The sequence below is a fragment of the Paroedura picta genome, chromosome 5 (genome assembly GCF_049243985.1).
Source record: "Paroedura picta isolate Pp20150507F chromosome 5, Ppicta_v3.0, whole genome shotgun sequence".
NCBI lineage: Eukaryota > Metazoa > Chordata > Lepidosauria > Squamata > Gekkonidae > Paroedura > Paroedura picta.
Window position 1 is genome coordinate 22,263,416 of NC_135373.1, and position 20,119 is coordinate 22,283,534.

The following is a 20,119-nucleotide window of genomic DNA, read 5'->3' on the forward strand; positions in this document are numbered from 1 at the left end:
TACCACTCTTTGTGTAATCTGTGGAAAATATTATTATTATTATTATTATTATTATTATTATTATTATTATTATTATTATTATTATTATTATTATTATTATTATTATTATATTGAATTTATTTTCGACCACTCCTGAGACCGGTTCATGGCAGGTTACAAGTGTCCAATAAAATCCTCAATTAAAACCCCAATTAAAACAGGACAACAAAATCAAAGAACAAACTGGAGAAAACATGGCGGTAATTCCACAATCTCGCAGTCCTCCAACTAACCTCTAATAAGGGGGGGAAAGAGGGGCCAAGATAACAAATGGCCTAAACTGCTGCCTAATACTAAGGGGGGAGGGAACCGATCCTCAGTACCCCGGCTTTAACCATAGACCTAGCAGAAGATTTTTAAAATATACTAAGTAATAATGACATGCAATTGTTCCATGTAATTACCTCATGAGGTTTTATGTAAACTGCCCAGAGCCAGATGGAGGGGTGGTATAAAAATCTAAATAAATAAATACTTAAATAATTCCTTTTCTTTTTAATTTAGACTGTCACCGTAGCAGAACTGACTGTGAGTATTTCAATATTTCTGTTTTCTGTCCCATTGATCAGTTTTCTGATCACACTAGCTCAAAAACCTTTGGGAAGAACTTTGGGAAATTTGTCGCTTGCAAAAATTTGTGAACTGCAACCCAGCTAGTAGCATCTCCAAACTTTTAAGGCAATTGTAAAAGTTCATGGAGCCAGCTGGGTCTGGTGGTTAAGAGCGGCAGTTTCTAATCTGGTGAACCAGGTTTCATTCCCCGCTCCTCCACATGTAGCCAGCTGGGTGACCTTGGACTAGTTACAGTGCTGATAGAACTGTTCTCAATGAGCAGATCTGTCAGAGTTCTCTCATTCCCATCTACTTCACAGGGTGTCTGTTGTGGGGACAGGAAGGGAACACAATTGTAAGAGGGGTATAAAACCAACTTTTCTTTTTCTTATGGATTCATGGGGAGCAAAAAACACGTGTTTAAACTCCTGCTTTCTCCTCCCCATGAAAGCTACCCAAACAGCCGAGCTATGGAAGCAGGCTACTCCTGGCTGCTCAACGGTTTGGATCAGAATCCACTGAGCTGTGGGGGCAGTCCCAAGTTCAGTTGTTTCTGGCTCTAAACAGCTTAGTCTGTTTTGGAGCTCAACTGTTTAAAAAGGCTTTCTTTGGTTCAGTGCTGAGCCATTTAAAGCACTGCTTTCTGCTCTCTATGAAAGGTTTGTGCCCATCCCGACTTATGACCCCCATATGTACAGAACCACATTTCTTAATGCATATAAAAATGTATTGGGGGGAAGTTGGGATCTCAACTAGAGAATTCTTAGCACCTTCAACTGAAAATCACTGTGTAGAGGGAGTAGAAGAGCATGAAATTGTTGGAGAACTGATCAATTGTACTGTAATCAAAGCAAATGCATTGGGGACCCTCCCTACCATAGTGGGGGAAAAAACAGATAAAGGCTCTTAGCTATCATTAAAAAATCATGAAACAATAACTGCTTTTCTTTTTTTATATATTTTAGAAAATCGAAGCAGCACTCCCTGTGAGTATAGCAAATGCTTTGTCCATTGACTGAAAAATCTGTTGTGTTATTCAAAGTGGGGCATTAGTCCTTGGCTCATTCCACTCGCATTGGATAATGCCCTTTCAATGTGCCCTTGCAGCTGGATTTTCCTGTGCGGAACAGGAAAATCGACTTCTCAAGTGCATTGAAAGTGCATTATCCAATGTGTATGGATTTCTTAGGTCCGTTTATGACCCGTTTTCTCATGGTTTGCTGATCATTTCCCCCTCTCCAAGTTTCCCTATATTTCCCTCTGGTTGATTAACTCCGTGGAATATTTCAAATTGCACCTGTTCCTTCCTCAACTGAGGACTGCTAGAGGAGTGGACATTCTTGGCTGTTTAATGGCAGCCTGTCAAGACTCTTGGCCTCAAAAAGCTTTACAACCAGAATTCATAAGCTGAATATATATTCCCCTCCTCCTTGGAGAATTCCAGGGTCTAGAGTGGTAAAAAAAAAAAAAAAACTTCTGCAATGGGAATTCTGGGATGGAATGGGTCTTTCCAGTCCAAGGCAACCCTAGGACTGGTTCATCAAAAGTCCAGGATATCTGTTAAGCCTGACAGTGGCTTTCACATTTCACATTGATTACAACTCAGTCCCTTTAAGCAGAGATGCCAGGCATTGAACCTGGGACCTTCTGCCGAGTAGATGCTCTACCACCAACCCATGACTCCTTCCCCACTACTCAGGCCAAATTCAGTAATAGAACAAGGTTGGGGTTCATGTGAACACAATCGAGAAGTATAAAGAATGGAATAACATCCTAATTCACTGTCACTGTTCTTCTTTTTCTTTTAGGGGCTCATTAAAAAACTTGTGAGTATTTCAACCTTGGACAAAATGAGAAATGCTAATGCACACACTGGGTTCACCTTTGGGGGGTTTTCTAGACCAATACAATGCTCTGGAATCTTGAGGTTCCAGGCAGCTCCCCTACCATCTATTCATATTCCCTGGCCTTTGGTTGGATAGAGGATAACTGCTGCTGCATACCACTATGAGCCACCCACCCCAAATAATTCCTGTAGATAAGATATCAAAAGTATAAAATAATAACAAATTGCTTTTCAAATTTATTTATTTTTTATTTAGACTGGAGCAACAGCTGAAGCTTTCAAAGTAAGTATTTTGAATTGTCTATGTCTTGACGGAATGACTTGTAGAGTCCTTCTTGCAGGTGTTCAGTCATTTCTTGCCACTCCATTGAGTACCAGTGGGATGAGGAATGCTGGAGGAGGGGTTGCTTGGTGTAAGCAGGCATAAAGGAACTCTTATAGCATTATTTAGGCATTGCTTGTGAACAGCCTAGTTGTTTTCATAAACTTTGGGTGGCTAAAATGTTTCAGCCAGGGGCCACTGATCTCTGCTGATGGTGATTTTGATATCTTTGGTGGGAGGAGTCAATCATTACAGTGATTTAGGATTGCATTTTAAATTATTTCAGTCTTGTTAGCCTACTTAGAAAGTCCTTGCTACTGAGAAGGGGCTGCTATTTTGCTACATGAAAATAAATTAGTCCAGTGCTTGTCCATTCTGCTGCTAAAAATGAATTAAATTGTAGATTTTGGACACGTTGGCTGACAACCCAAAGCTTATTGCCAATATTTAGTTATTGTAATTGTAAAAGCCAGTTTGGTGTAGTGGTTAGGAGTGCGGACTTCTAATCTGGCGAGCCTGGTTTGATTCTGCACTCCCACACATGCAGCCAGCTGGGTGACCTTGGGCTTGCCATGGTGCTGATAAAGCTGTTCTGGACGAGCATTGATATCTGCCAGCCTCACCCACCTCACAGGGTGTCTGTTGTGGGGAAAGGAAAGGGAAGGCGATTGGAAGCTGCTTTGAAAATCCTTCGGGTAGAGAAAAGCAGCATATAAGAACCACCTCTTCTTCTAAATGAGCCATCATGGTGTAGTGGTTCTCAAAGCAATGGCCTCTAATCTGGAGAACCCCACTCCTCCTTGACATGTAGTTAGCTGGGTGACCTTGGGCTAGTCCTAGTTCTCCCAGAGCTCTCTCAGCCCCACTTACCTCACAGGTGTCTGTTATGTAGAGAGGAAGGGAAGGTGATTGTAAGCCACTTTGAGATTCCTTTGAGTACTGAAAAGTGGGATGTCATCTTCTACTTTGTTAAGAATTACTGCTTGTCATGGTGAAGAAATCAGGAACCAAGAAACATGATGGAATTGTTGTGTCTTTTTTATTTTTTAGAAATTTTACCAGCAGCTGCAAACTGTGAGTATTGCAAATCCTAAAAGTACTGACTGATTAATCAAAATCTCCTTCTCAATGGCTTCTCAATGGCTTGCAGTTTCTGGAGCCATTTTTAAGAGGTGCACGGACCCCTCAATAACAGAATAACATTAACAACTGTAGTACTTTACCCCCTCCCACTATACTGAATATGAAAACCTTTTGGGTACCCCAAAGTTTTAATTTTTAAACACGGAATTACCTGGTTCTTCGTGCCTTTTGGTTTGGAATTTTGGATTGATTCCCTTTGCATGTCACTAGAAATTGACTACCATATTTTACACATAAGCATGGATGATCCAAGTACTGAAATTAGTTGAGACGGATTTACTCGCAGTAAAGACGACCAAGAAGTGGACTGCTGTGCCAACTTGTCATGGTGGATCATGGCAGATTTTGGTATTTACTCTAATTTGCACTCTAATTTGAAAAGACCGGATAGAATGATGTTGTAATTGCTTTTGATTTTTTTTAAATGAATGAATGAATGGATGGATGGATGAAAAAGTGAATGCTGATGTGCTAAAGAAAGACTGAAATAATTAAGACCCTCATATTGAGCTCCTTGTTCTGTCTTGAAAGGAGAACTCTCATACAATTTACATGAAAACACAATACTATAAATCTTTTCATAGTGGAGACTGTAGTGGAGTAGCCAGGACTTTTCTGCCGCTCTTTACTTCCATAAAAGATATTAAGAGCGGAAGAAACTGTTTTTTTTATATCCAGACTGTGAATGACTTCTTCTTTTCTGTTCTAGGTCATCAATGCCGAAGTACAAGTAAGTATAGTGAATAATGTGGTCAGTCATTTTTTATCTTTGGTGATAGAAAGTGCCATAAAGTCAAAGCTTATTTACAGTGACCTCATAGGGTTTTTAAGACAGAAGATGTTCAGAGATGGTTTGTCATGGCCTGCCTCCAAATTGTGACCCTGGTATTCCTTGGAAGTCTCTCCGTCAAATACTTGCCAGGTCTGACCTTGCTTAGCTTCCAAGATCTGATGAGATCAGGCTAGCCTGGGCTACCTACGTCAGGGGTTTGTTGAAAGGGAAGAGAGAACGTTGTGTTGTGGCTTTTGTTGGATTTGGGGCAAGGAGATCATCTTGTGCCCAGATGTTGCCAGTGCTTTAATTTGGAAGAGTTTCTTTCCCATGACCTATTTAAAATCACACCATCCATTTGCACAACTCTTAAGATCCTTGACTCCTGATTTGTTTCCATCCATCCATCCATCCATCCATCCATCCATCCATCCATCCATTAATTCATTCATTCAGCTTATATATCACCCATCAGTGTGACCTCTTGGGGTGGTGGCCAAAGCTAGTTTGATCTTTTCAGATCTCAGAAGATAAGCTACTTGAATGAGAGGCCACCAAGGAAATCCAGAATTGCTAAACAGTGGCAGGCAATTTCAAACTGCCTATGTTTGGAATCAACAGGACCTGGCACACTGAACAGCTGTAAGAACCCAAAACATTCCTGTAAACATCAACAAAGGCAAGGCAAAACAGGGAGATTGATACATGCTTTGAATACAGAACGCTCCACATCCAGTCCTTCATAAAAGAGATTATTAGGTAACCCTACCATGCCTCCAATGAGCCATGTCCTCAAACAATTGTCAAGATGACACAATCTACCTTCCATGTAAAAACAAAAATTAATTAGAAATAGTGTCCCCTGACCAGAAAGCCTTGGGGAGTTTGGTTCTGTGGGAAGAGAAATTTTCTCCCAGAGAGCATTCTCAGCAACCTTCATCAGCTATATATCCCCAAGCCCCATGTCGATGACAAACTAATATTTACTCCAAAGGTTTTTGGAATACTCTTTTAAAATAGGTTGTTCAAAGTCCACCTATTAGCCCCTGCTCATAGAGCACGTTTCAAGAACTGCCAAGAAGTAACCTGTTCTCTTTCTTCCCTTTCTCCCCCTGTCCATTTAGCGACTTTTAAGCCAAGTTGAGGTGAGTATTGCAGCTATTCTCTGTGGAGTTATGAGCACAGCTTTCCACCAGGTTTCCCCTTTTCCATAAGATGCAGGAAATAAACATTCCCAGTTGAGTACAACAGAAAACTGATTGCCTTCTGCAGGGCCTCCTTTTAGTTCTCCCAGAAAGGAAATTGTCACTATTTACACATATATGTGGGATTTTTTTCAACTGTTTATTTATTTACTGTATTTTTACCTCACCCTGCTCCCCAATGGGGCTTCTGACTAGCTCCCTTTAATCTTCACAAGAACCTCCTTGAGGTAGGTGAGGCTGAGAGTATATGATTGCTCCAATGTCACCCGCCATGTTTCCATGGCAGAGGAGCCATTTGAAGCTGGAGTCTTCCAGACAGTAGTCTCACACCTTTCCCATTACAGCATGATGGTTCTGGGAGCAACATGGGGTGTTTGCTACTGAGGGCAGTAGAGCCCCTCCCCCTCCCTTTATCTGTGGATCCTAATATTCTGGTCCCAGTAATGGATCCTCTACAAAAGGCACGAGTGCATTTACAACATCCCATTTATATTTAACTGATAAAGTAGATTAGTGAGACCCAGTTGTGAAGAGAATGTCACCAACTGTTTTGTTTGTTCTCGGTTGTTTTGGAGATGGCAGGAATGACAAAGTTGTATTTATTCCAAAGGGTTCTGGAATACTCTTTTAGAATAGGTTGTTCAAAGTCCACATAAGGTGGTCCACTTCTGTATCTAACAAAACAATAATCATAGATTGATAATCACAAAACTGAAGGGGATCGGAATGTCTTAACCGTCTAACCAATTACTTGGCAACTCAAACCAATATCATTTCTCACCGTGGATCAAAGGGGTCCTTGCTCTGAGACAAACATCTTTGACGCGTCAAGATAACAAAACCTATCTTCCATGTAAAACAATGAAAAAAGTAGCAATGTCAGTGAACAACATTTGCCTTATTCCCTGTCTCAAAGGCCCTAGGAAGGCTGAAAAGGGACAACTTGTCTGAAATGGGAAAACCCCCTTCAGAGAGAATTTTCAGTACTCTTCTTCAACTACATTTCTCAAATGATAACAAATTGCTATAAATTCCAAAAGTCTCAGGGATACTCTATCAAAATTGGTTGTTCAAGGGTAGACTATTCATCCCTGCTTACCACAGCACGTAGGAGATAACATCCCCAAGAGCCAAGAGATACGCCTTATTTGATTTATGATAACTGCTAAATGGAACATAGATATTGGATTGGCAATCACTAAGGATGAGTCAGAAAATGGGAGGAACGTACCTGGGACCCTGTTCTGGTTGTCGAGAAGTTGATTGATTAATATAACCAATAAAAGTGGAATGAGAGATTTATAACTTTGGCCTTTTGATTTCGACTTTGGACTATTACCACAGCTATACAGCAATATTTTTTTTTTATTAGATTTTTTACCTGTTGCTCTTGAGATCATCTCACGGCAGGTTACAATAAAATAAACCCCCATAAGTTAAAAACATTAAAACAACATACTTCTTTGACGAGAAAAAAAAAAGTAAATAAAAATCCACCCCAAATCTTCCCTACTTCCCTCTCCGCCCCTCCCAACGCCTCAGGGCAAAACTCCCAGGGATGCCGATTATACTTCCTAATCCAATAGATCTTAACATAGTTTCGAGAAGTGCTAAAAAATAATCTACTTTCTTTTTTTTTTTTAATTTAGGGATATTTAAATCAAGTGCAGGTGAGTATTTGAACTATTCTCTGCTAACTGATTTGCACAGTCTTCCAATAGATTTTGCCTTTTGGTAGGCTGCAGGACATAAATATTCCCAGTTAATTCAGGCAGAGAATTGATTGTCTGCCTTCAAAGGTCTACTGACATCCCTCCAGTTAATGGGGATGATCACTATTCACACAAATGTAGGAAAAAATACTCCACTCTGTATTTATTTATTTAATCCCTTGCCTTTCATCCCAATGGGGACCAAACTGGTTCCAATCTATCTCCCTGTAATTTTCCCAATAGCCCTATGAGACAGGTGAGGCTGAAAGACCAGAATCTGTCCAAGTTTACCTTGCAAGCTTCCAGGGCAGAGGGAGGACTCAAACCTGGGTCTCCCACATTACAGTCTCGCTACAGTCTCATTATGGCCCATGCCTCTATAACTGAATGGCGTTTTAGATCTCCACAACACCCACAGACACACCCATGATGGATTCACTGTTCTTAAAATGTAGATGCAAGCGAAATGAAAGCAACAGTGTGTTTCAGCAATGGAGATTTGGGTTACTGATTGAATTGTCCACCATTTTAAATCAAGGATCCAAAGAGCCACCAAGCCATGAATTGTCATATGTGAGTTATCATGATTAGTCAGCATTCTTTCATTTAGCATGCAGCCTAGGAGCCTCCAGGGCGGTTGCGAAGCTCCAGCTAATGGGTCAGGATGGCAGGAGGACCCAGAAAAGCATTCATGATTGGGAACAGTTAAATTAAGGCAACAAGGGAATGAAGTTGTAGGCTAGCAGGTACTACAGCAAGGGGACTATCAACAGCAGTGATTGTGATAGTGCTTCAACAAAAACTACAAAGGGGTTTGCCAACTTTGGGTTGGGAAATTCTGGGAAATTTGGAAGTGGGGACCAGGGAAGGTAGTGTCTGGGGAGAGGAAGAAGTTCAGCAAGGATCTGATGTAGGAGAGTCCACCCTCCAAAGCAGGCGTTGTTGTCTGGAGAACAGTTGCAATTGTGAGATCTCCAAGTTCCACCTGGAGGTTGTCAATGCTACTTTTAGTGTGGATATATTTAATTGCACAATGTTAAATCAGAAACCCGGGAGTTGAATTCTGCTAGGGAACAAGCTAGAGACAGGCATGCATCACGAAACAATAAAGGCTTTTGAGGAAGTATCAAAGCAGAAGAGTAACCTTGTTTTTATTTACTTTTAGGCATACGTTGTAAACGTGAGTATTGCAAATCATACTTGCATTTGTGAATAATCACTAATGGACTTTTAACTGGGGTCTAATCTTTCACAGCCAGATTATTCTTGCTGGTTCCTAGAGGAGCCCCTCAGTAGAGATCTGCAGAATTTAATTTGTATTGCTTCCTGGGCTTTAATGTGTCACCCTACTGCCCTTTTTGAATGTACCCACTGGATATACCATTTGATTCACATTGGTTGATAGTCAGATACCATTTTCATAAATATCTAAGGGATTCCCACACGGAATTAAATGAAGGCTTGTCTCATCAACTTTTGACCTTTTAATGGCCACCACTGTTTGGTCACTTAAACATAGATTAGCTGCCATGGCAGGTAGGATGCAGTGTTTTTTCATAGAATCATAGAATCATAGAGTTGGAAGGGGCCATAAAGGTCATCTAGTCCAACCCCCTGCTCAATGCAGGATCAGCCCCAAGCATCCTACCTGCTTCCCCACAGCATCACGGTGCTTCTTTGCACCTCTCAGGATTTCCTGTGTTTGCAACCATCTTTGCATTAATACATTGAGAAAGGCCACATAAAAGCCAGGTTGGAACCCAGGTGGACAGGCATCTTCAGAGGTTACAACATTTATGTTCTCTTAAGTTTTGAATTGTTTCCTTTTTCTTTTTCAGTTAGCTTTAAGCTGCTCTTTTCCACTGCATCTCTCAGCCAGACATACTTCCCCCCTCCCTCTCTGGCTGCAAACCCCCACCTGCTGTTTTCCAATTAGTTCTCACTGGTCACTCTTAGGGAGAGGCAGAACCTAACCTGGCCCATCATACAATGTTATAAGAACAGCATGTTTATTGGGTTCCAGCTTCCTTCCTGCCTGCCTGGAAAACTTTAACCCTCTGTATGCTTCTAGTAAAAGCTGGACATTCGGAGAACTCAATAGGCACATGGTTAGAATCTTATAACACTACAGCAATATAAATTGGATATTTTTGTTGGATGCCCTTTGATGCGGGGGATAGTTGCCATGGGAGCCTGGGGCAGGGAAAACTCCCTTGTGGAAGCCATTTTGCTGCTGCACTGATAAAACCACACAAGCCTGTCTCCCTCGGGAAAATACTTTTAATCTGTTTGCTTAGTACTGTTGTCTCCTACATTTCAGTGTTAATCTGTGAAACCAACAGCAGGGAATCAACAGATTAATGCCCTAATCTGTCCCCTTTCATGAAAAAACAATGAGTGGCATGCGGGGAATATCAGACAGCAGACTGGGTGGACAAGCATTTAGCTTCCAGATTTCTTTTTAGTGCTTCTATAATAAGAGATAAGGATATAAAGAAGATCCCTTTGGGATCAGATCAAGAGCCTTGCAAATCCTCTGATATATTCAGTTTTAATGCTGACAGTACAGCCAACTGTCTTTACTATATATTTTTAGGCTGTGGCCACTCTTACATCTCTCCATTCAAGTTGCAGCACTATTCAATAGATGATATCGTCCAGTGTAGAAACAATGCAATCCTAGGCACTGTTACTCAGGGGTAGGCCACGCTGTATTTAGTGAGGCTCGTTCCATACAAGTGTCCTTTGGGCTGTATCCTAAATGCCTCTCTATCACAGTACTAGGGCTGACCATAAAGGGCAGGTTCCTGAATAAATCAGGGGAAGGGTGGAATATAAAACAAGATTTTCATCTAGGGGAAGTGTGGAAAAAAAGCTTGAAAGTCTAACACCTTCCTTTTAAATTTAGCTTGAAGGCCAAGCAAAAGTCCGTGCAGAAGTGAGTATTGTGAACTTTCTGGGTATGGGGGTGGGAGGAATCTGCATAGTTCTTCCTGTCAATTTTATACAAGGGCCCCTATGGAGAAGTCAAGGCAAAAAGTCATTCTCATGGCTCACAACCATATACATGGAAATGGCAATGTGGAATTAACAAAACTCTCTTGCCGTTGACTTCAAAGAGGAGATGTTGTCACTCTCGTTTTTATGGAACTCACCCTCCCTCAACATGTCCTGTCCTTCTGTTTTAATGGACCGGTGGTCTGAAATGGGGCATTGATGCTGCTATTGATAGTCCACAGATTTTTCCTTTTTTTGGCATTTGCTGCTTCTGAGATACAAAGCCAAGAGTTAACTATTGTAGGTACTTACCCATTGTTTGCTCCTGAAAACGTACAGCAGAGAGGGAAGGGAAGACGACTGGTGAACTGACACCCATGGCTTTAGCCAATAGAAAGGTCTGAGACAAGTGGTCAATGAAGGGCCTGAAAGAAGAGCAGCTAGAGCTTGGTTCTACTTGCTCTTGGCTACCAGTGGTCTTCTAGGACAGTGAGGCCCACTGGGACATTTCCCTGTAATTTAAATGGACCATTTGCCCCTGTGTGCAGAGGTTTTCCAGTAATGCCTTCTGTTTGAATATATTTAGTAAACTGTGCATATATTGATGCAAATTTATCTGCACCCATCACTGTCTTTCCCCTTTTGGGGAAATCTACAACAGCTAAATTTGTTTTTCCAGTCTTCTGTTAAGGCATAGGATAATGGTTAGAAGAATTCTAGCAAGTATTTATCTGTACACAATAGGTTTGCAGGAGAGAATAATCAGCAATTTTTGCTTCATCCAGAAGTATTGTATATATGACCTACTTGTTGTAAGAGAATTAATGGTACAACTGCAAAACTAGTTGATTTGACTAATCGGAGGATTCTACCGTAGATTATTTTTGCCCTAAAGTCCCTACCAGTCTTGGCCAAAGAACAAAGTTTTCCCTCTACAGGTTAGGAAATTCAATTTAATTATGTAATGTAATTTAGGCTTCACTTTATCCATTTTTAAATAACATCACAGATAAGCAATATAATAATGTCAGAGATAGGTAATCTGTGATGTTAATAAAATATGGATAAAGTGAAGCCTAAATTACATTACAGAATTAAATTTGATTTAATTTCCTATCCTGTAGAGTGATATGGGAAGGCCACTGTATGAGTTATATTTCCTAAATTCTTTGGGGCAATTAATGATAACAGGACTGCTATAAAACCAATACACATTTGTTGCCAATACAATTCTGTGACATAGATACTCCTTTAGTAGGAGGTGTTGGGGGTCCAAGCAATTAGTGCTTTTACCAAATCTGCTAAGAAACCTTTCCAAAACAGGTTTTCCAAAATGTACTAAAGAGCATGAAAAAGTAACTATCTTTTTTTTTTTACTTTAGCAATTGCTGACCCAGTGGAAAGTGAGTATTTCAAATCTTTCTGTATATGCTGAAGGATAGACAATGTTTTTCAGAGGTCACTTTTCTTGCACAGTTGTGCCGGTCGTTTTCTAGAACTCCATCTGTAACTACTGAGGCCAATTCTGCACAGGCAGAAAATGCCAGGTCAGTGCCCATATGGCTGCGAGGCTAATCCCTGTAGCCACATAATATTGCTGCCATCCCAGGCCCAGCCCGGGCCTGACATGGATCAAGCTCTCTGTTGCCCCCAGAAGTATCTACATTCCGTTTTTCACCATGGAGGCCAACAGGGCCTGTCCACCCACAGGTGTGAGTGGGCATGGAAGAGACAGGCCTTTGAGGCCCAGCTCCTCCCTTTCCTAAGGAGGCTTGGACGGAACAGAAAATGCCCCCACTTGGCTCTGCGGCACTTCGTGGTACTGACGGGCCAAATGGGGAATTTTTTTGCAGGATGTTGGGACTGTGGTGTCACTCTGTCCTACCTCCTGCAACCCCCATGTCACCTCCCCATGCTGGGGAACCTTTCTGCCTTGGCTGCATCCATTGGGATGCAGAAATATGGGGTGGACAGTGACTGTCACCAAAATGTTTCCCTTGGGGGGACACAGGAAGTGAGGTAGTGTGCTGCTCTGCTGCAATGTACTGCCAGCAGCCAGGTGCAAATGCCACCATGCAGAATCGTCCTGAGAGACAACTAGATCATTTTTAAGACAATAGTAGCACTATACCAAGAGCTTTGTATTGGATGGCAGCCTCTTGGTCACTAAAGAATATGGGTGCTTTCACTCTATCCAAGAATTAAATTCTTTCATTTACCAGAGGAGGGGCAGTTTGTTAGCTGTCCGTCTTTTTCAAAGAGGGAGCCTCTCTTCTGTGAATTAGTCAGCTTGGTGTAGTGGTTAGGAGTGCGGCAAGCTGGGTTTGATTCCCTGCTCCCCCACATGCAGCCACCTGGGTGACCTTGGGCTCATCACAGCACTGAGAAAGATGTGTTGATCAAGCAGTAATATCAGGACTCTCTCAGCCTCACCCACCTCACAGGGTGTCTGTTGTAGGGAGAGGAAAGGGAAGGTGAATGTAAGCTGCTTTGAGACTCCTAGAGAAAACAGCATGTAAGAACCAACTCGTTTCCATCCCACCTTGTCTCCTTGGACTTAAGGCAGACAAACAATCCAACAGATTGTGGGTGCATGATTTACCACATTAAAATTACTAGCAAAACACACACACAGTGCCCTTTTCAAAGAATGCAGATTTGAAACATGCAAGGGTAAAAACACACAAGATCAAGACATTTGCTTGGAATGTGGTGTTCCAAATTGTTAGGGTTCCTACCATCATGAGACTGAAAACCAGCAGGAACAGGGTTGCCAGTTAGCTTTCTTCCTTCCCAATAAATGCTGTCAGGAAGAGGAATTCCTTACCCTTCCTGACAAGGAAGGCTGTGCAAAAGTCTGTGTAAATCCTGTGAAATAAGCAAGGTTTTCAGGAGATGTCACAAAATAACTTCTTGTTTTTTCCCCCCTTTTATTTAGAATGAAATCAAAGTTGGACAGGTGAGTAGGAATTCAGTGTTCCATCCGTTTTCCCTTTCAGTTCCTATAAGCATCCCCTGGGAGTCCTCTCTCCCATGCAAACAAAATACTTCCTGAAAAGCTCAAAAACTGCAGTGTTGTCCATGCATCCGGCAAATGCAAAAAATTGTTTTATAAAGTAGCATTAAAATATACATGAGCATATATTCCTTTTTTAAAATGTGCCAACTGTATATTTCATGTGATTGAAACTGGGTATCAGAGAATTTAATAAGAGGTGATGATCCGGACCCCTCCCCGTGAGGTCCGTGGGAATTTGTGAAACTGGGTCATTAGGCCATCTGTAGAATTGCATTTAAATTGCATCTAAAGCAAGGCATCAATTTAATTGCATGACGTCAAGGTTTAGCATTCTCATCAGCCATAAATATGCCTCTAGTTTCATACAAGAGTAATAAGTACTGTTCACTACAATCTGCCATTGGAAGCAGTACTGATGCTGGGGCATTGAATGATCAATGTTCTTGATGTATAGCAAGTTGGGGTAAACACCTGGTGTTGTCAGAATTCCAAAGGACACCTGACGTAGAGCCTTTAAGCAGTGTCAAATGACAGAGGAAGACTTTGACATGAAACCCACCATGTCCTGTTTTGGGGGGGGGGGTCTGTCTTCTCACTATTGAATTATTGGGAGCGATGGAGTCTTTGTTGTTGGTGGGGGGGGGAAACTTAACTAAAAGCTTCTGGCATAGAAAATGGAACATTAATTGAAACAATGACTCAAGCAATCTTAAAGAAATCTTCTGTACAGAACCTGCAGTGAGTTAAGATAAATGCAATGATCTTAAAGTATGTAGGATTAATACATATCATTGTGGGGGGGAAAGTGGATCAGCTACCAAAAGCAACAAAGAAATGACCAATTTTCTTTTTAATTTAGACTGTCAGCGTACAACTGCTTACCGTAAGTATTTCACATATCCTGGGTACTATCTCATTGATCTGGACTGTCGGCCCATTAGGCCTGTCTTCTCCTGCCAAATTCTGACTTTTGATTTTGAAAGGGGCCCCTGCCAAAGGCTTTGCAATTGTTAAAAGTCGAGAACAGTGCCCCCTGATGGGCACTCTCCTTCAAATTTGAGTTTTGCCTTCCTCCAGATGCGCAACCATATAAATATTAAAAAATGAAGTCCACAGAGCTTTTAAGGAGAAGAAGCCACAGTTTTCCTTTTCCGGCTTGTCCCAAAAGGTCTGAATGGAAGATAACCTCTGTATTTTCACATCCTTTGGATATCTGGCTACAGACAGCTGACTTGAGTGGCTCAAGCAATATAGTGGAATTGGCGGGCTGGTTTCCGTTTTGCCGATTTTCATGTTTGTAAACACTACACCGGTCACTGGTTATCATTCTGTGTGTTTAGTGCTTTTGAATATTGCAAGCGACTTTGATCGTTCTCATCGCTAAAAGGCGGGACGCAAATGTCTGAGTCGTTTTGTTTTTAAGGCACACAGCTTGCTGCCATTATTAGTATAATATAAAATTTTTCAAGTGTTAATAGATTTATGGAGTGACTCAAAAAGAAAGGGGGGGGGTTCTTTCAAGTTCCTTTGAAATGCAGAAGCTTTTCAAATAAAGCATGCCATTTGAAAGGAATCTATTGTGCTGAAAAATGTTTACACCCCTTTAGTGCCACAACACCCTGTGGAGGGGAAAAGAAGGCAAAACCTTTTACCTTTCTTCCTTTCTGTAATGGGGTGCGTGCACACATATTGGTGTGTGTGAACTATTTTTGAATGTCATTTTGATTGACGAAGGAACTTGGTCAGTCAAATGACATCCCCATCTATTTTTCCATTAAGAATGTACATGAAATAGGAGGCTGCATGCTTTAACCCAGGGGTAGTCAAACTGCGGCCCTCCAGATGTCCATGGACTACAATTCCCAGGAGCCCTTGCCAGCATTCGCGAATGCTGGCAAGGGCTCCTGGGAATTGTAGTCCATGGACATCTGGAGGGCCGCAGTTTGACTACCCCTGCTTTAACCAGTGAATAATGCAATCACACAACTAATTTATTGATGAAGTGAAGTGTTATTCCCTGCCTTCTCCCAGCATGGTGTAGTTGTTAAGAGCAGCGGCTTCTAATCTGCTGAGCCAGGTTAGATTCCCTGTTCTTCCACGTGCAGCCATGCGGGTGATCTTGGGCTCATCACAGTCCTGATAGAACTGTTCTCAATGAGCTGTCCTGTCAGAAGGGAAGCGGATTGTAAGCTGCTTTGAGACTCCTCCGGGCAGTGAAAAGTGGGCTATAAAACCCAACTCTTCTTCGTCTCCTAATATTAATCATAGATCAGTCTTCTGCCCCCCATCTGTTGTCAATCATGAATGCTGATGCAGAAAAAGTTCTTAACTAGCATCAAAAATTATGAAACAATAACTACCTTTTCTCTCTCTCTGTTTTAGAATATTGCAAACGGAATTAACGTGAGTATAGCAATTCTTCTGTGCATTGACAAAATAATCTGTAACGTTATCTGAATGTTAATGTTTTTCAAAATATTAGTGAGACATTAGTCTTTCTTGGGTGCGGTTTTCACTGAAGTTCCCCTTTGGTTCCCAGGATTACTTTTTCTCCATGCTTCCTCATATTTTCCAGTTGCTATTTGCCTATGTTCCCATAGTTGTTCATGCTTTCTCAAACCACCCTTGGCTGCTTTGTGGGCAGCAGTATTAGAACGTTAAGACTCTTTGCCACAAAAAGCTTCACTATTCAGCCAGAATTCAGCAGCTGAATATATATTCTCTTTGTCCTTGGAGAATTCCTCAGGGAATCAATCTAGGGTGTCAGTGAGCATGCTAGGACCTCTGGAATGGGTCTTTCCAGTCAATAGTCACCATTGCATTTGGCTCTGACCGGATCGTGAAATGTCATGCTGATGGAGCCAATATTTAGATAAGGGTAAATTTAAAGTACACACACACACAGAAAGCTGCCTTATACTGAATACTGCAGCGGTCCCCAACCCCCGGCCAGGGGATCGGTACCGGTCCGTGGATCAGTTAGTACCAGGCCACGGCTCCTCTTCGTCCTCCTCCCCAGATGCCGCCTGGGGGCTGCCCTGCCACTCTGCCGCTGGCCCACCCTTGGTGCTCTCCAGCGGCTGCCATGGCTGGGGCTCCCCCTAGGCATGGCACTACACAGCTGCTGCTGGCAGCGCCCCCCAGCAGGTGGTGGGAAGTCAGGGGCGCCGTCGGGAATGCAAGTGGAGCAGGGGCTCAGGCGGCGGCGATGTCCCTCTGCAAAAGACTATCCCCCCCCCTCCAGGCCTCAGTAAAATTGTCAAGCGTTGACCTTTCCCCAGTGATAAAAAGGTTGGGCACCACTGCTGAATAGAATCTTTGCCCCATCAAGGTAGAAATACTTATCCAGTCTGGCAGTGGTTTTTCAGGGTCTCATGTAGGAGTCTAATCCTTCTAATTGGAGATGCCAAGGATGGAATCTGGAACCTCCTATGTGCCAAGCACAACCACTGAGTCATAGCACCCCCTGAAGTAATTAGGCCACTCTCAGCCATAGAACAAGCTTGAGAACATGCAAAATTTCAGAAACCATAAGAAGGCACAACAGAATCACGACTGCTGCTTCATGTTCCATCCAGCTGCTTTGCTTTCTCTACCAAGGTCTATTGCCTCCTGGATTTCTGGCAAGAAAGTAGCACAGAATTATTCCACCCAGCTTTGAGGGCAGTCAGACTCCAAAGGAAAGGGAATGTTTTTCCAGCGGCGCCCAAGGTGTTTGAGATCAGTGGTTTTCATATAGCTGCATTTGCCTTTAATGTTGAAAGTGGTTAATTGTATGTCTGCAAACAGTTTCATAGTCCCTTTCATTATTGATGTTACCCATCTTGGATCCTGAGTTGAACCGGGCAGAAGGCAGTCACAAACGCATGTTTCTTTCTTTTTTTAATTTAGAAAATCAGCCAAGACGTTGTGAGTATTTCAAGTCCTCTGTGGATGATCCACAATGTATTGTTTTCACTGTCTCTTGTTTTCAATCCGATTTGTGCCTGTCAGTTATTAAATCAGTCTCTCTAATAGCTAAAGTGATCTACAGGGCAATTCTGCACTAAAGGGGGCTCAGCTATAACGTGAGCAGAGCCTTGGCCACACCTTGTTGTATTTGGCCATTTATAAATGCTAGGATAGACTTGAGGCTAATATAAAAACCCTGCCATTTTAAGTTGTTCCTATGGTTTTATTATACTAAATCATGGCTTAAATTGCTATGTATTTTAATAGAATTTAAATTTTTTGATTGTTGGATTATTATGATTTGCTGGTCTTTGACCATGTAATAAATTCTGTTCCATTCTACAATTAACTCTTAATTCTGAAGAGCATGAGATACAAGTGAGATATGCCGAAATCACGTTTTCCTAGATGAGGGTTGCCTGGTATATACCAGATGCGCCTGGGAACCCCCCTCCCCCTTGCAAGATTTTCTGCAAATAAGGTATCAAGAAGTATACAAAAAATAACCATTTGCTTTTATATTTAGGATAAAGTGACAGCTCAAGTTTTTAATGTGAGTATATTGATTTGAATTGTCTGTGTACTGACTGAAAGACTTGTAGGGTCCTTCTTGCAGGGGTCTAGTCATTTCTTGCCCGTTTTGATGAGTTCCTACAAGGAACAAGTTCCTACAAGGAACCAGAACTAGCTATTCTAAAGTTCTTCCCATCCTTTGGGCCATTCCTAAGTACAGTCCTGGCACTACTTCCATTCAGATTCAAAGGCCCCTGGATGTAGAATTGGAGTGTCCAGACAGGCTCTGAGTTGCAATGGGAGCACTATGGGGGAAGGGGCATTGGCCACATCCTGGTGGAACATTCTGTCCAATGATATCAGGATCTTGCAGGACCTTAAACAGTTCTGCAAGTCATGTAAAACAGGGCAAGCAACTGTACCACTGGGCCTATGGTTGACACCCTAGAACCTTCCTAATGCCTCAACTCTTTAATACAGTTCCTCATGTTGTGTTGACCCCAACCATAAAATTATGCAAGGGTTCTTTCACGGAAATTAAACTGAAACTGACCAATGGCGTGAAGATTCATGGTTCATGATTGTATATAAATTGGGTTTTTTTTCTGGGGTTTCTCAGTTCAGTTCTGCCTCTTGTTCCACCATGCCGATCTCGTGGCGACAGTGGTGCACCCCCCCCCCCGGTCAAGCTGCTTGTCCTGCCACGACCCCTGTGAAAAGGCCGTTCAACCCCCAAAGGGGTCCTGACCCTCAGGCTGAGAAGCACTGCCCTAGAATAACATCAGGAATCTGCTGACCTCCCAGCCTAAATCTACCTAAAAAATTTCTGCTGAGGAATTATCATGAGTCACTTAGAAAGGCCTTGTTACTGAGCAAGAGGGACCAATATTTTACTAAGTAAAAAAAAAAATTAAACTCATGCTGATCCAGTCTGCTGAAAATGAATTTAATTGTAGATCTCAGACATGCTGGATTAAAACCTACATCTTATTGCCAATATTCAGTTGTTATTGTTATTGTAAACGCTGATGTTCAGAATTATTGTTTGTCATGGTGAGGAAACAATATTCATGAGGAGACAAGGAGCATGAAGGAATGATTGTTTGTTTGATTTTTTTTAATACAGGGAATTATCAGTCATCTGCAAGCTGTAAGTATTGCAAATCCTACAAGTTAGGGCTGATGGAAATATTTTAAATAATCTTCTCCTCATGTGGCTTCTCAGTGGCTTGCAGGCTCTAGAACCACTTTCAAAAAGTTCTCAGGCTGCTCAATAGCAGCATAAAATGAACAGCTGTAGTATTTTACTCCTTCTCCCCGCATGGAAAGTAAGAACTTTTTGTGTACCCCAAAGTTTTAATTTTTTTAAACATGGAATTTGTCATGGTGGATCAGTGGGTTCCTTTTGCTATTTACTCTAATCTGTACTCTAATTTGAAAAGCCTGAATAGAACCATATTGTTGTAACTGCTGCTAAATTTAAAAGGGAATTTTGATGTACTGAAGCAAAACCTTTAAAGAAAGACTGGGATTGGTAGGATTCTCATATCGAGCTCCTTGCTCTTTCTTGAAAGGAGAATTCATATACAATTCACATTACACCACAATAGCAGAAATCTTTCCACAGTGGTGTCTATAGTGGAATGGACAGAACTTTTCTGCCCTTCTGTACTTCCACTAAAGATATTAAATATTGAAGAAACTGGTTTTAACAGCTATAGACTATAAATGACTTCTTCATTTCTGTTTTAGATCATCAAGTCATTGCAGCCAGTAAGTATTGTAAATATTTTTATGTGGTCATGGTTTTTTTTCTTTTTTTTTTGCATTAAAATAAACACATTTAGGCTTGTTTACAAGGAAGAGTTTCTTTCCCACTGCCTGGACTCTTTGCCCTAGGTAGGCCCTTTGATCCCTGATGAGGAAGGCCTAGGCTAGACCAATCTTGTTGGATCTTGGAAATGATTAGTACTTGGGTGGGACACTGCCAAGGAAATCTGGGGTCACTACACTATGAGAAACCACTTGTGTTTGGAATCTACAGGGTT

General features: G+C 41.7%; 1 protein-coding gene across 1 annotated transcript in view; it reads left to right on the plus strand.

Moving 5' to 3' along the window:
- The window catches only part of LOC143838858 (uncharacterized), a 40,456-nt gene that overhangs the window by 18,777 nt on the left and 1,560 nt on the right, over positions 1–20,119 (plus strand). Inside the window, exons 17-34 of the mRNA XM_077340769.1 lie at positions 544–567; positions 1,557–1,577; positions 2,400–2,417; positions 2,694–2,720; positions 3,810–3,833; positions 4,612–4,632; positions 5,799–5,819; positions 7,529–7,549; positions 8,757–8,771; positions 10,500–10,529; positions 11,971–11,991; positions 13,527–13,547; positions 14,467–14,490; positions 15,990–16,010; positions 17,499–17,516; positions 18,085–18,111; positions 19,198–19,221; positions 19,824–19,844. Of these exons, the coding sequence (XP_077196884.1) occupies positions 544–567; positions 1,557–1,577; positions 2,400–2,417; positions 2,694–2,720; positions 3,810–3,833; positions 4,612–4,632; positions 5,799–5,819; positions 7,529–7,549; positions 8,757–8,771; positions 10,500–10,529; positions 11,971–11,991; positions 13,527–13,547; positions 14,467–14,490; positions 15,990–16,010; positions 17,499–17,516; positions 18,085–18,111; positions 19,198–19,221; positions 19,824–19,844 (399 nt within the window). The remainder of the gene's footprint in view (positions 1–543; positions 568–1,556; positions 1,578–2,399; positions 2,418–2,693; positions 2,721–3,809; positions 3,834–4,611; positions 4,633–5,798; positions 5,820–7,528; positions 7,550–8,756; positions 8,772–10,499; positions 10,530–11,970; positions 11,992–13,526; positions 13,548–14,466; positions 14,491–15,989; positions 16,011–17,498; positions 17,517–18,084; positions 18,112–19,197; positions 19,222–19,823; positions 19,845–20,119) is intronic.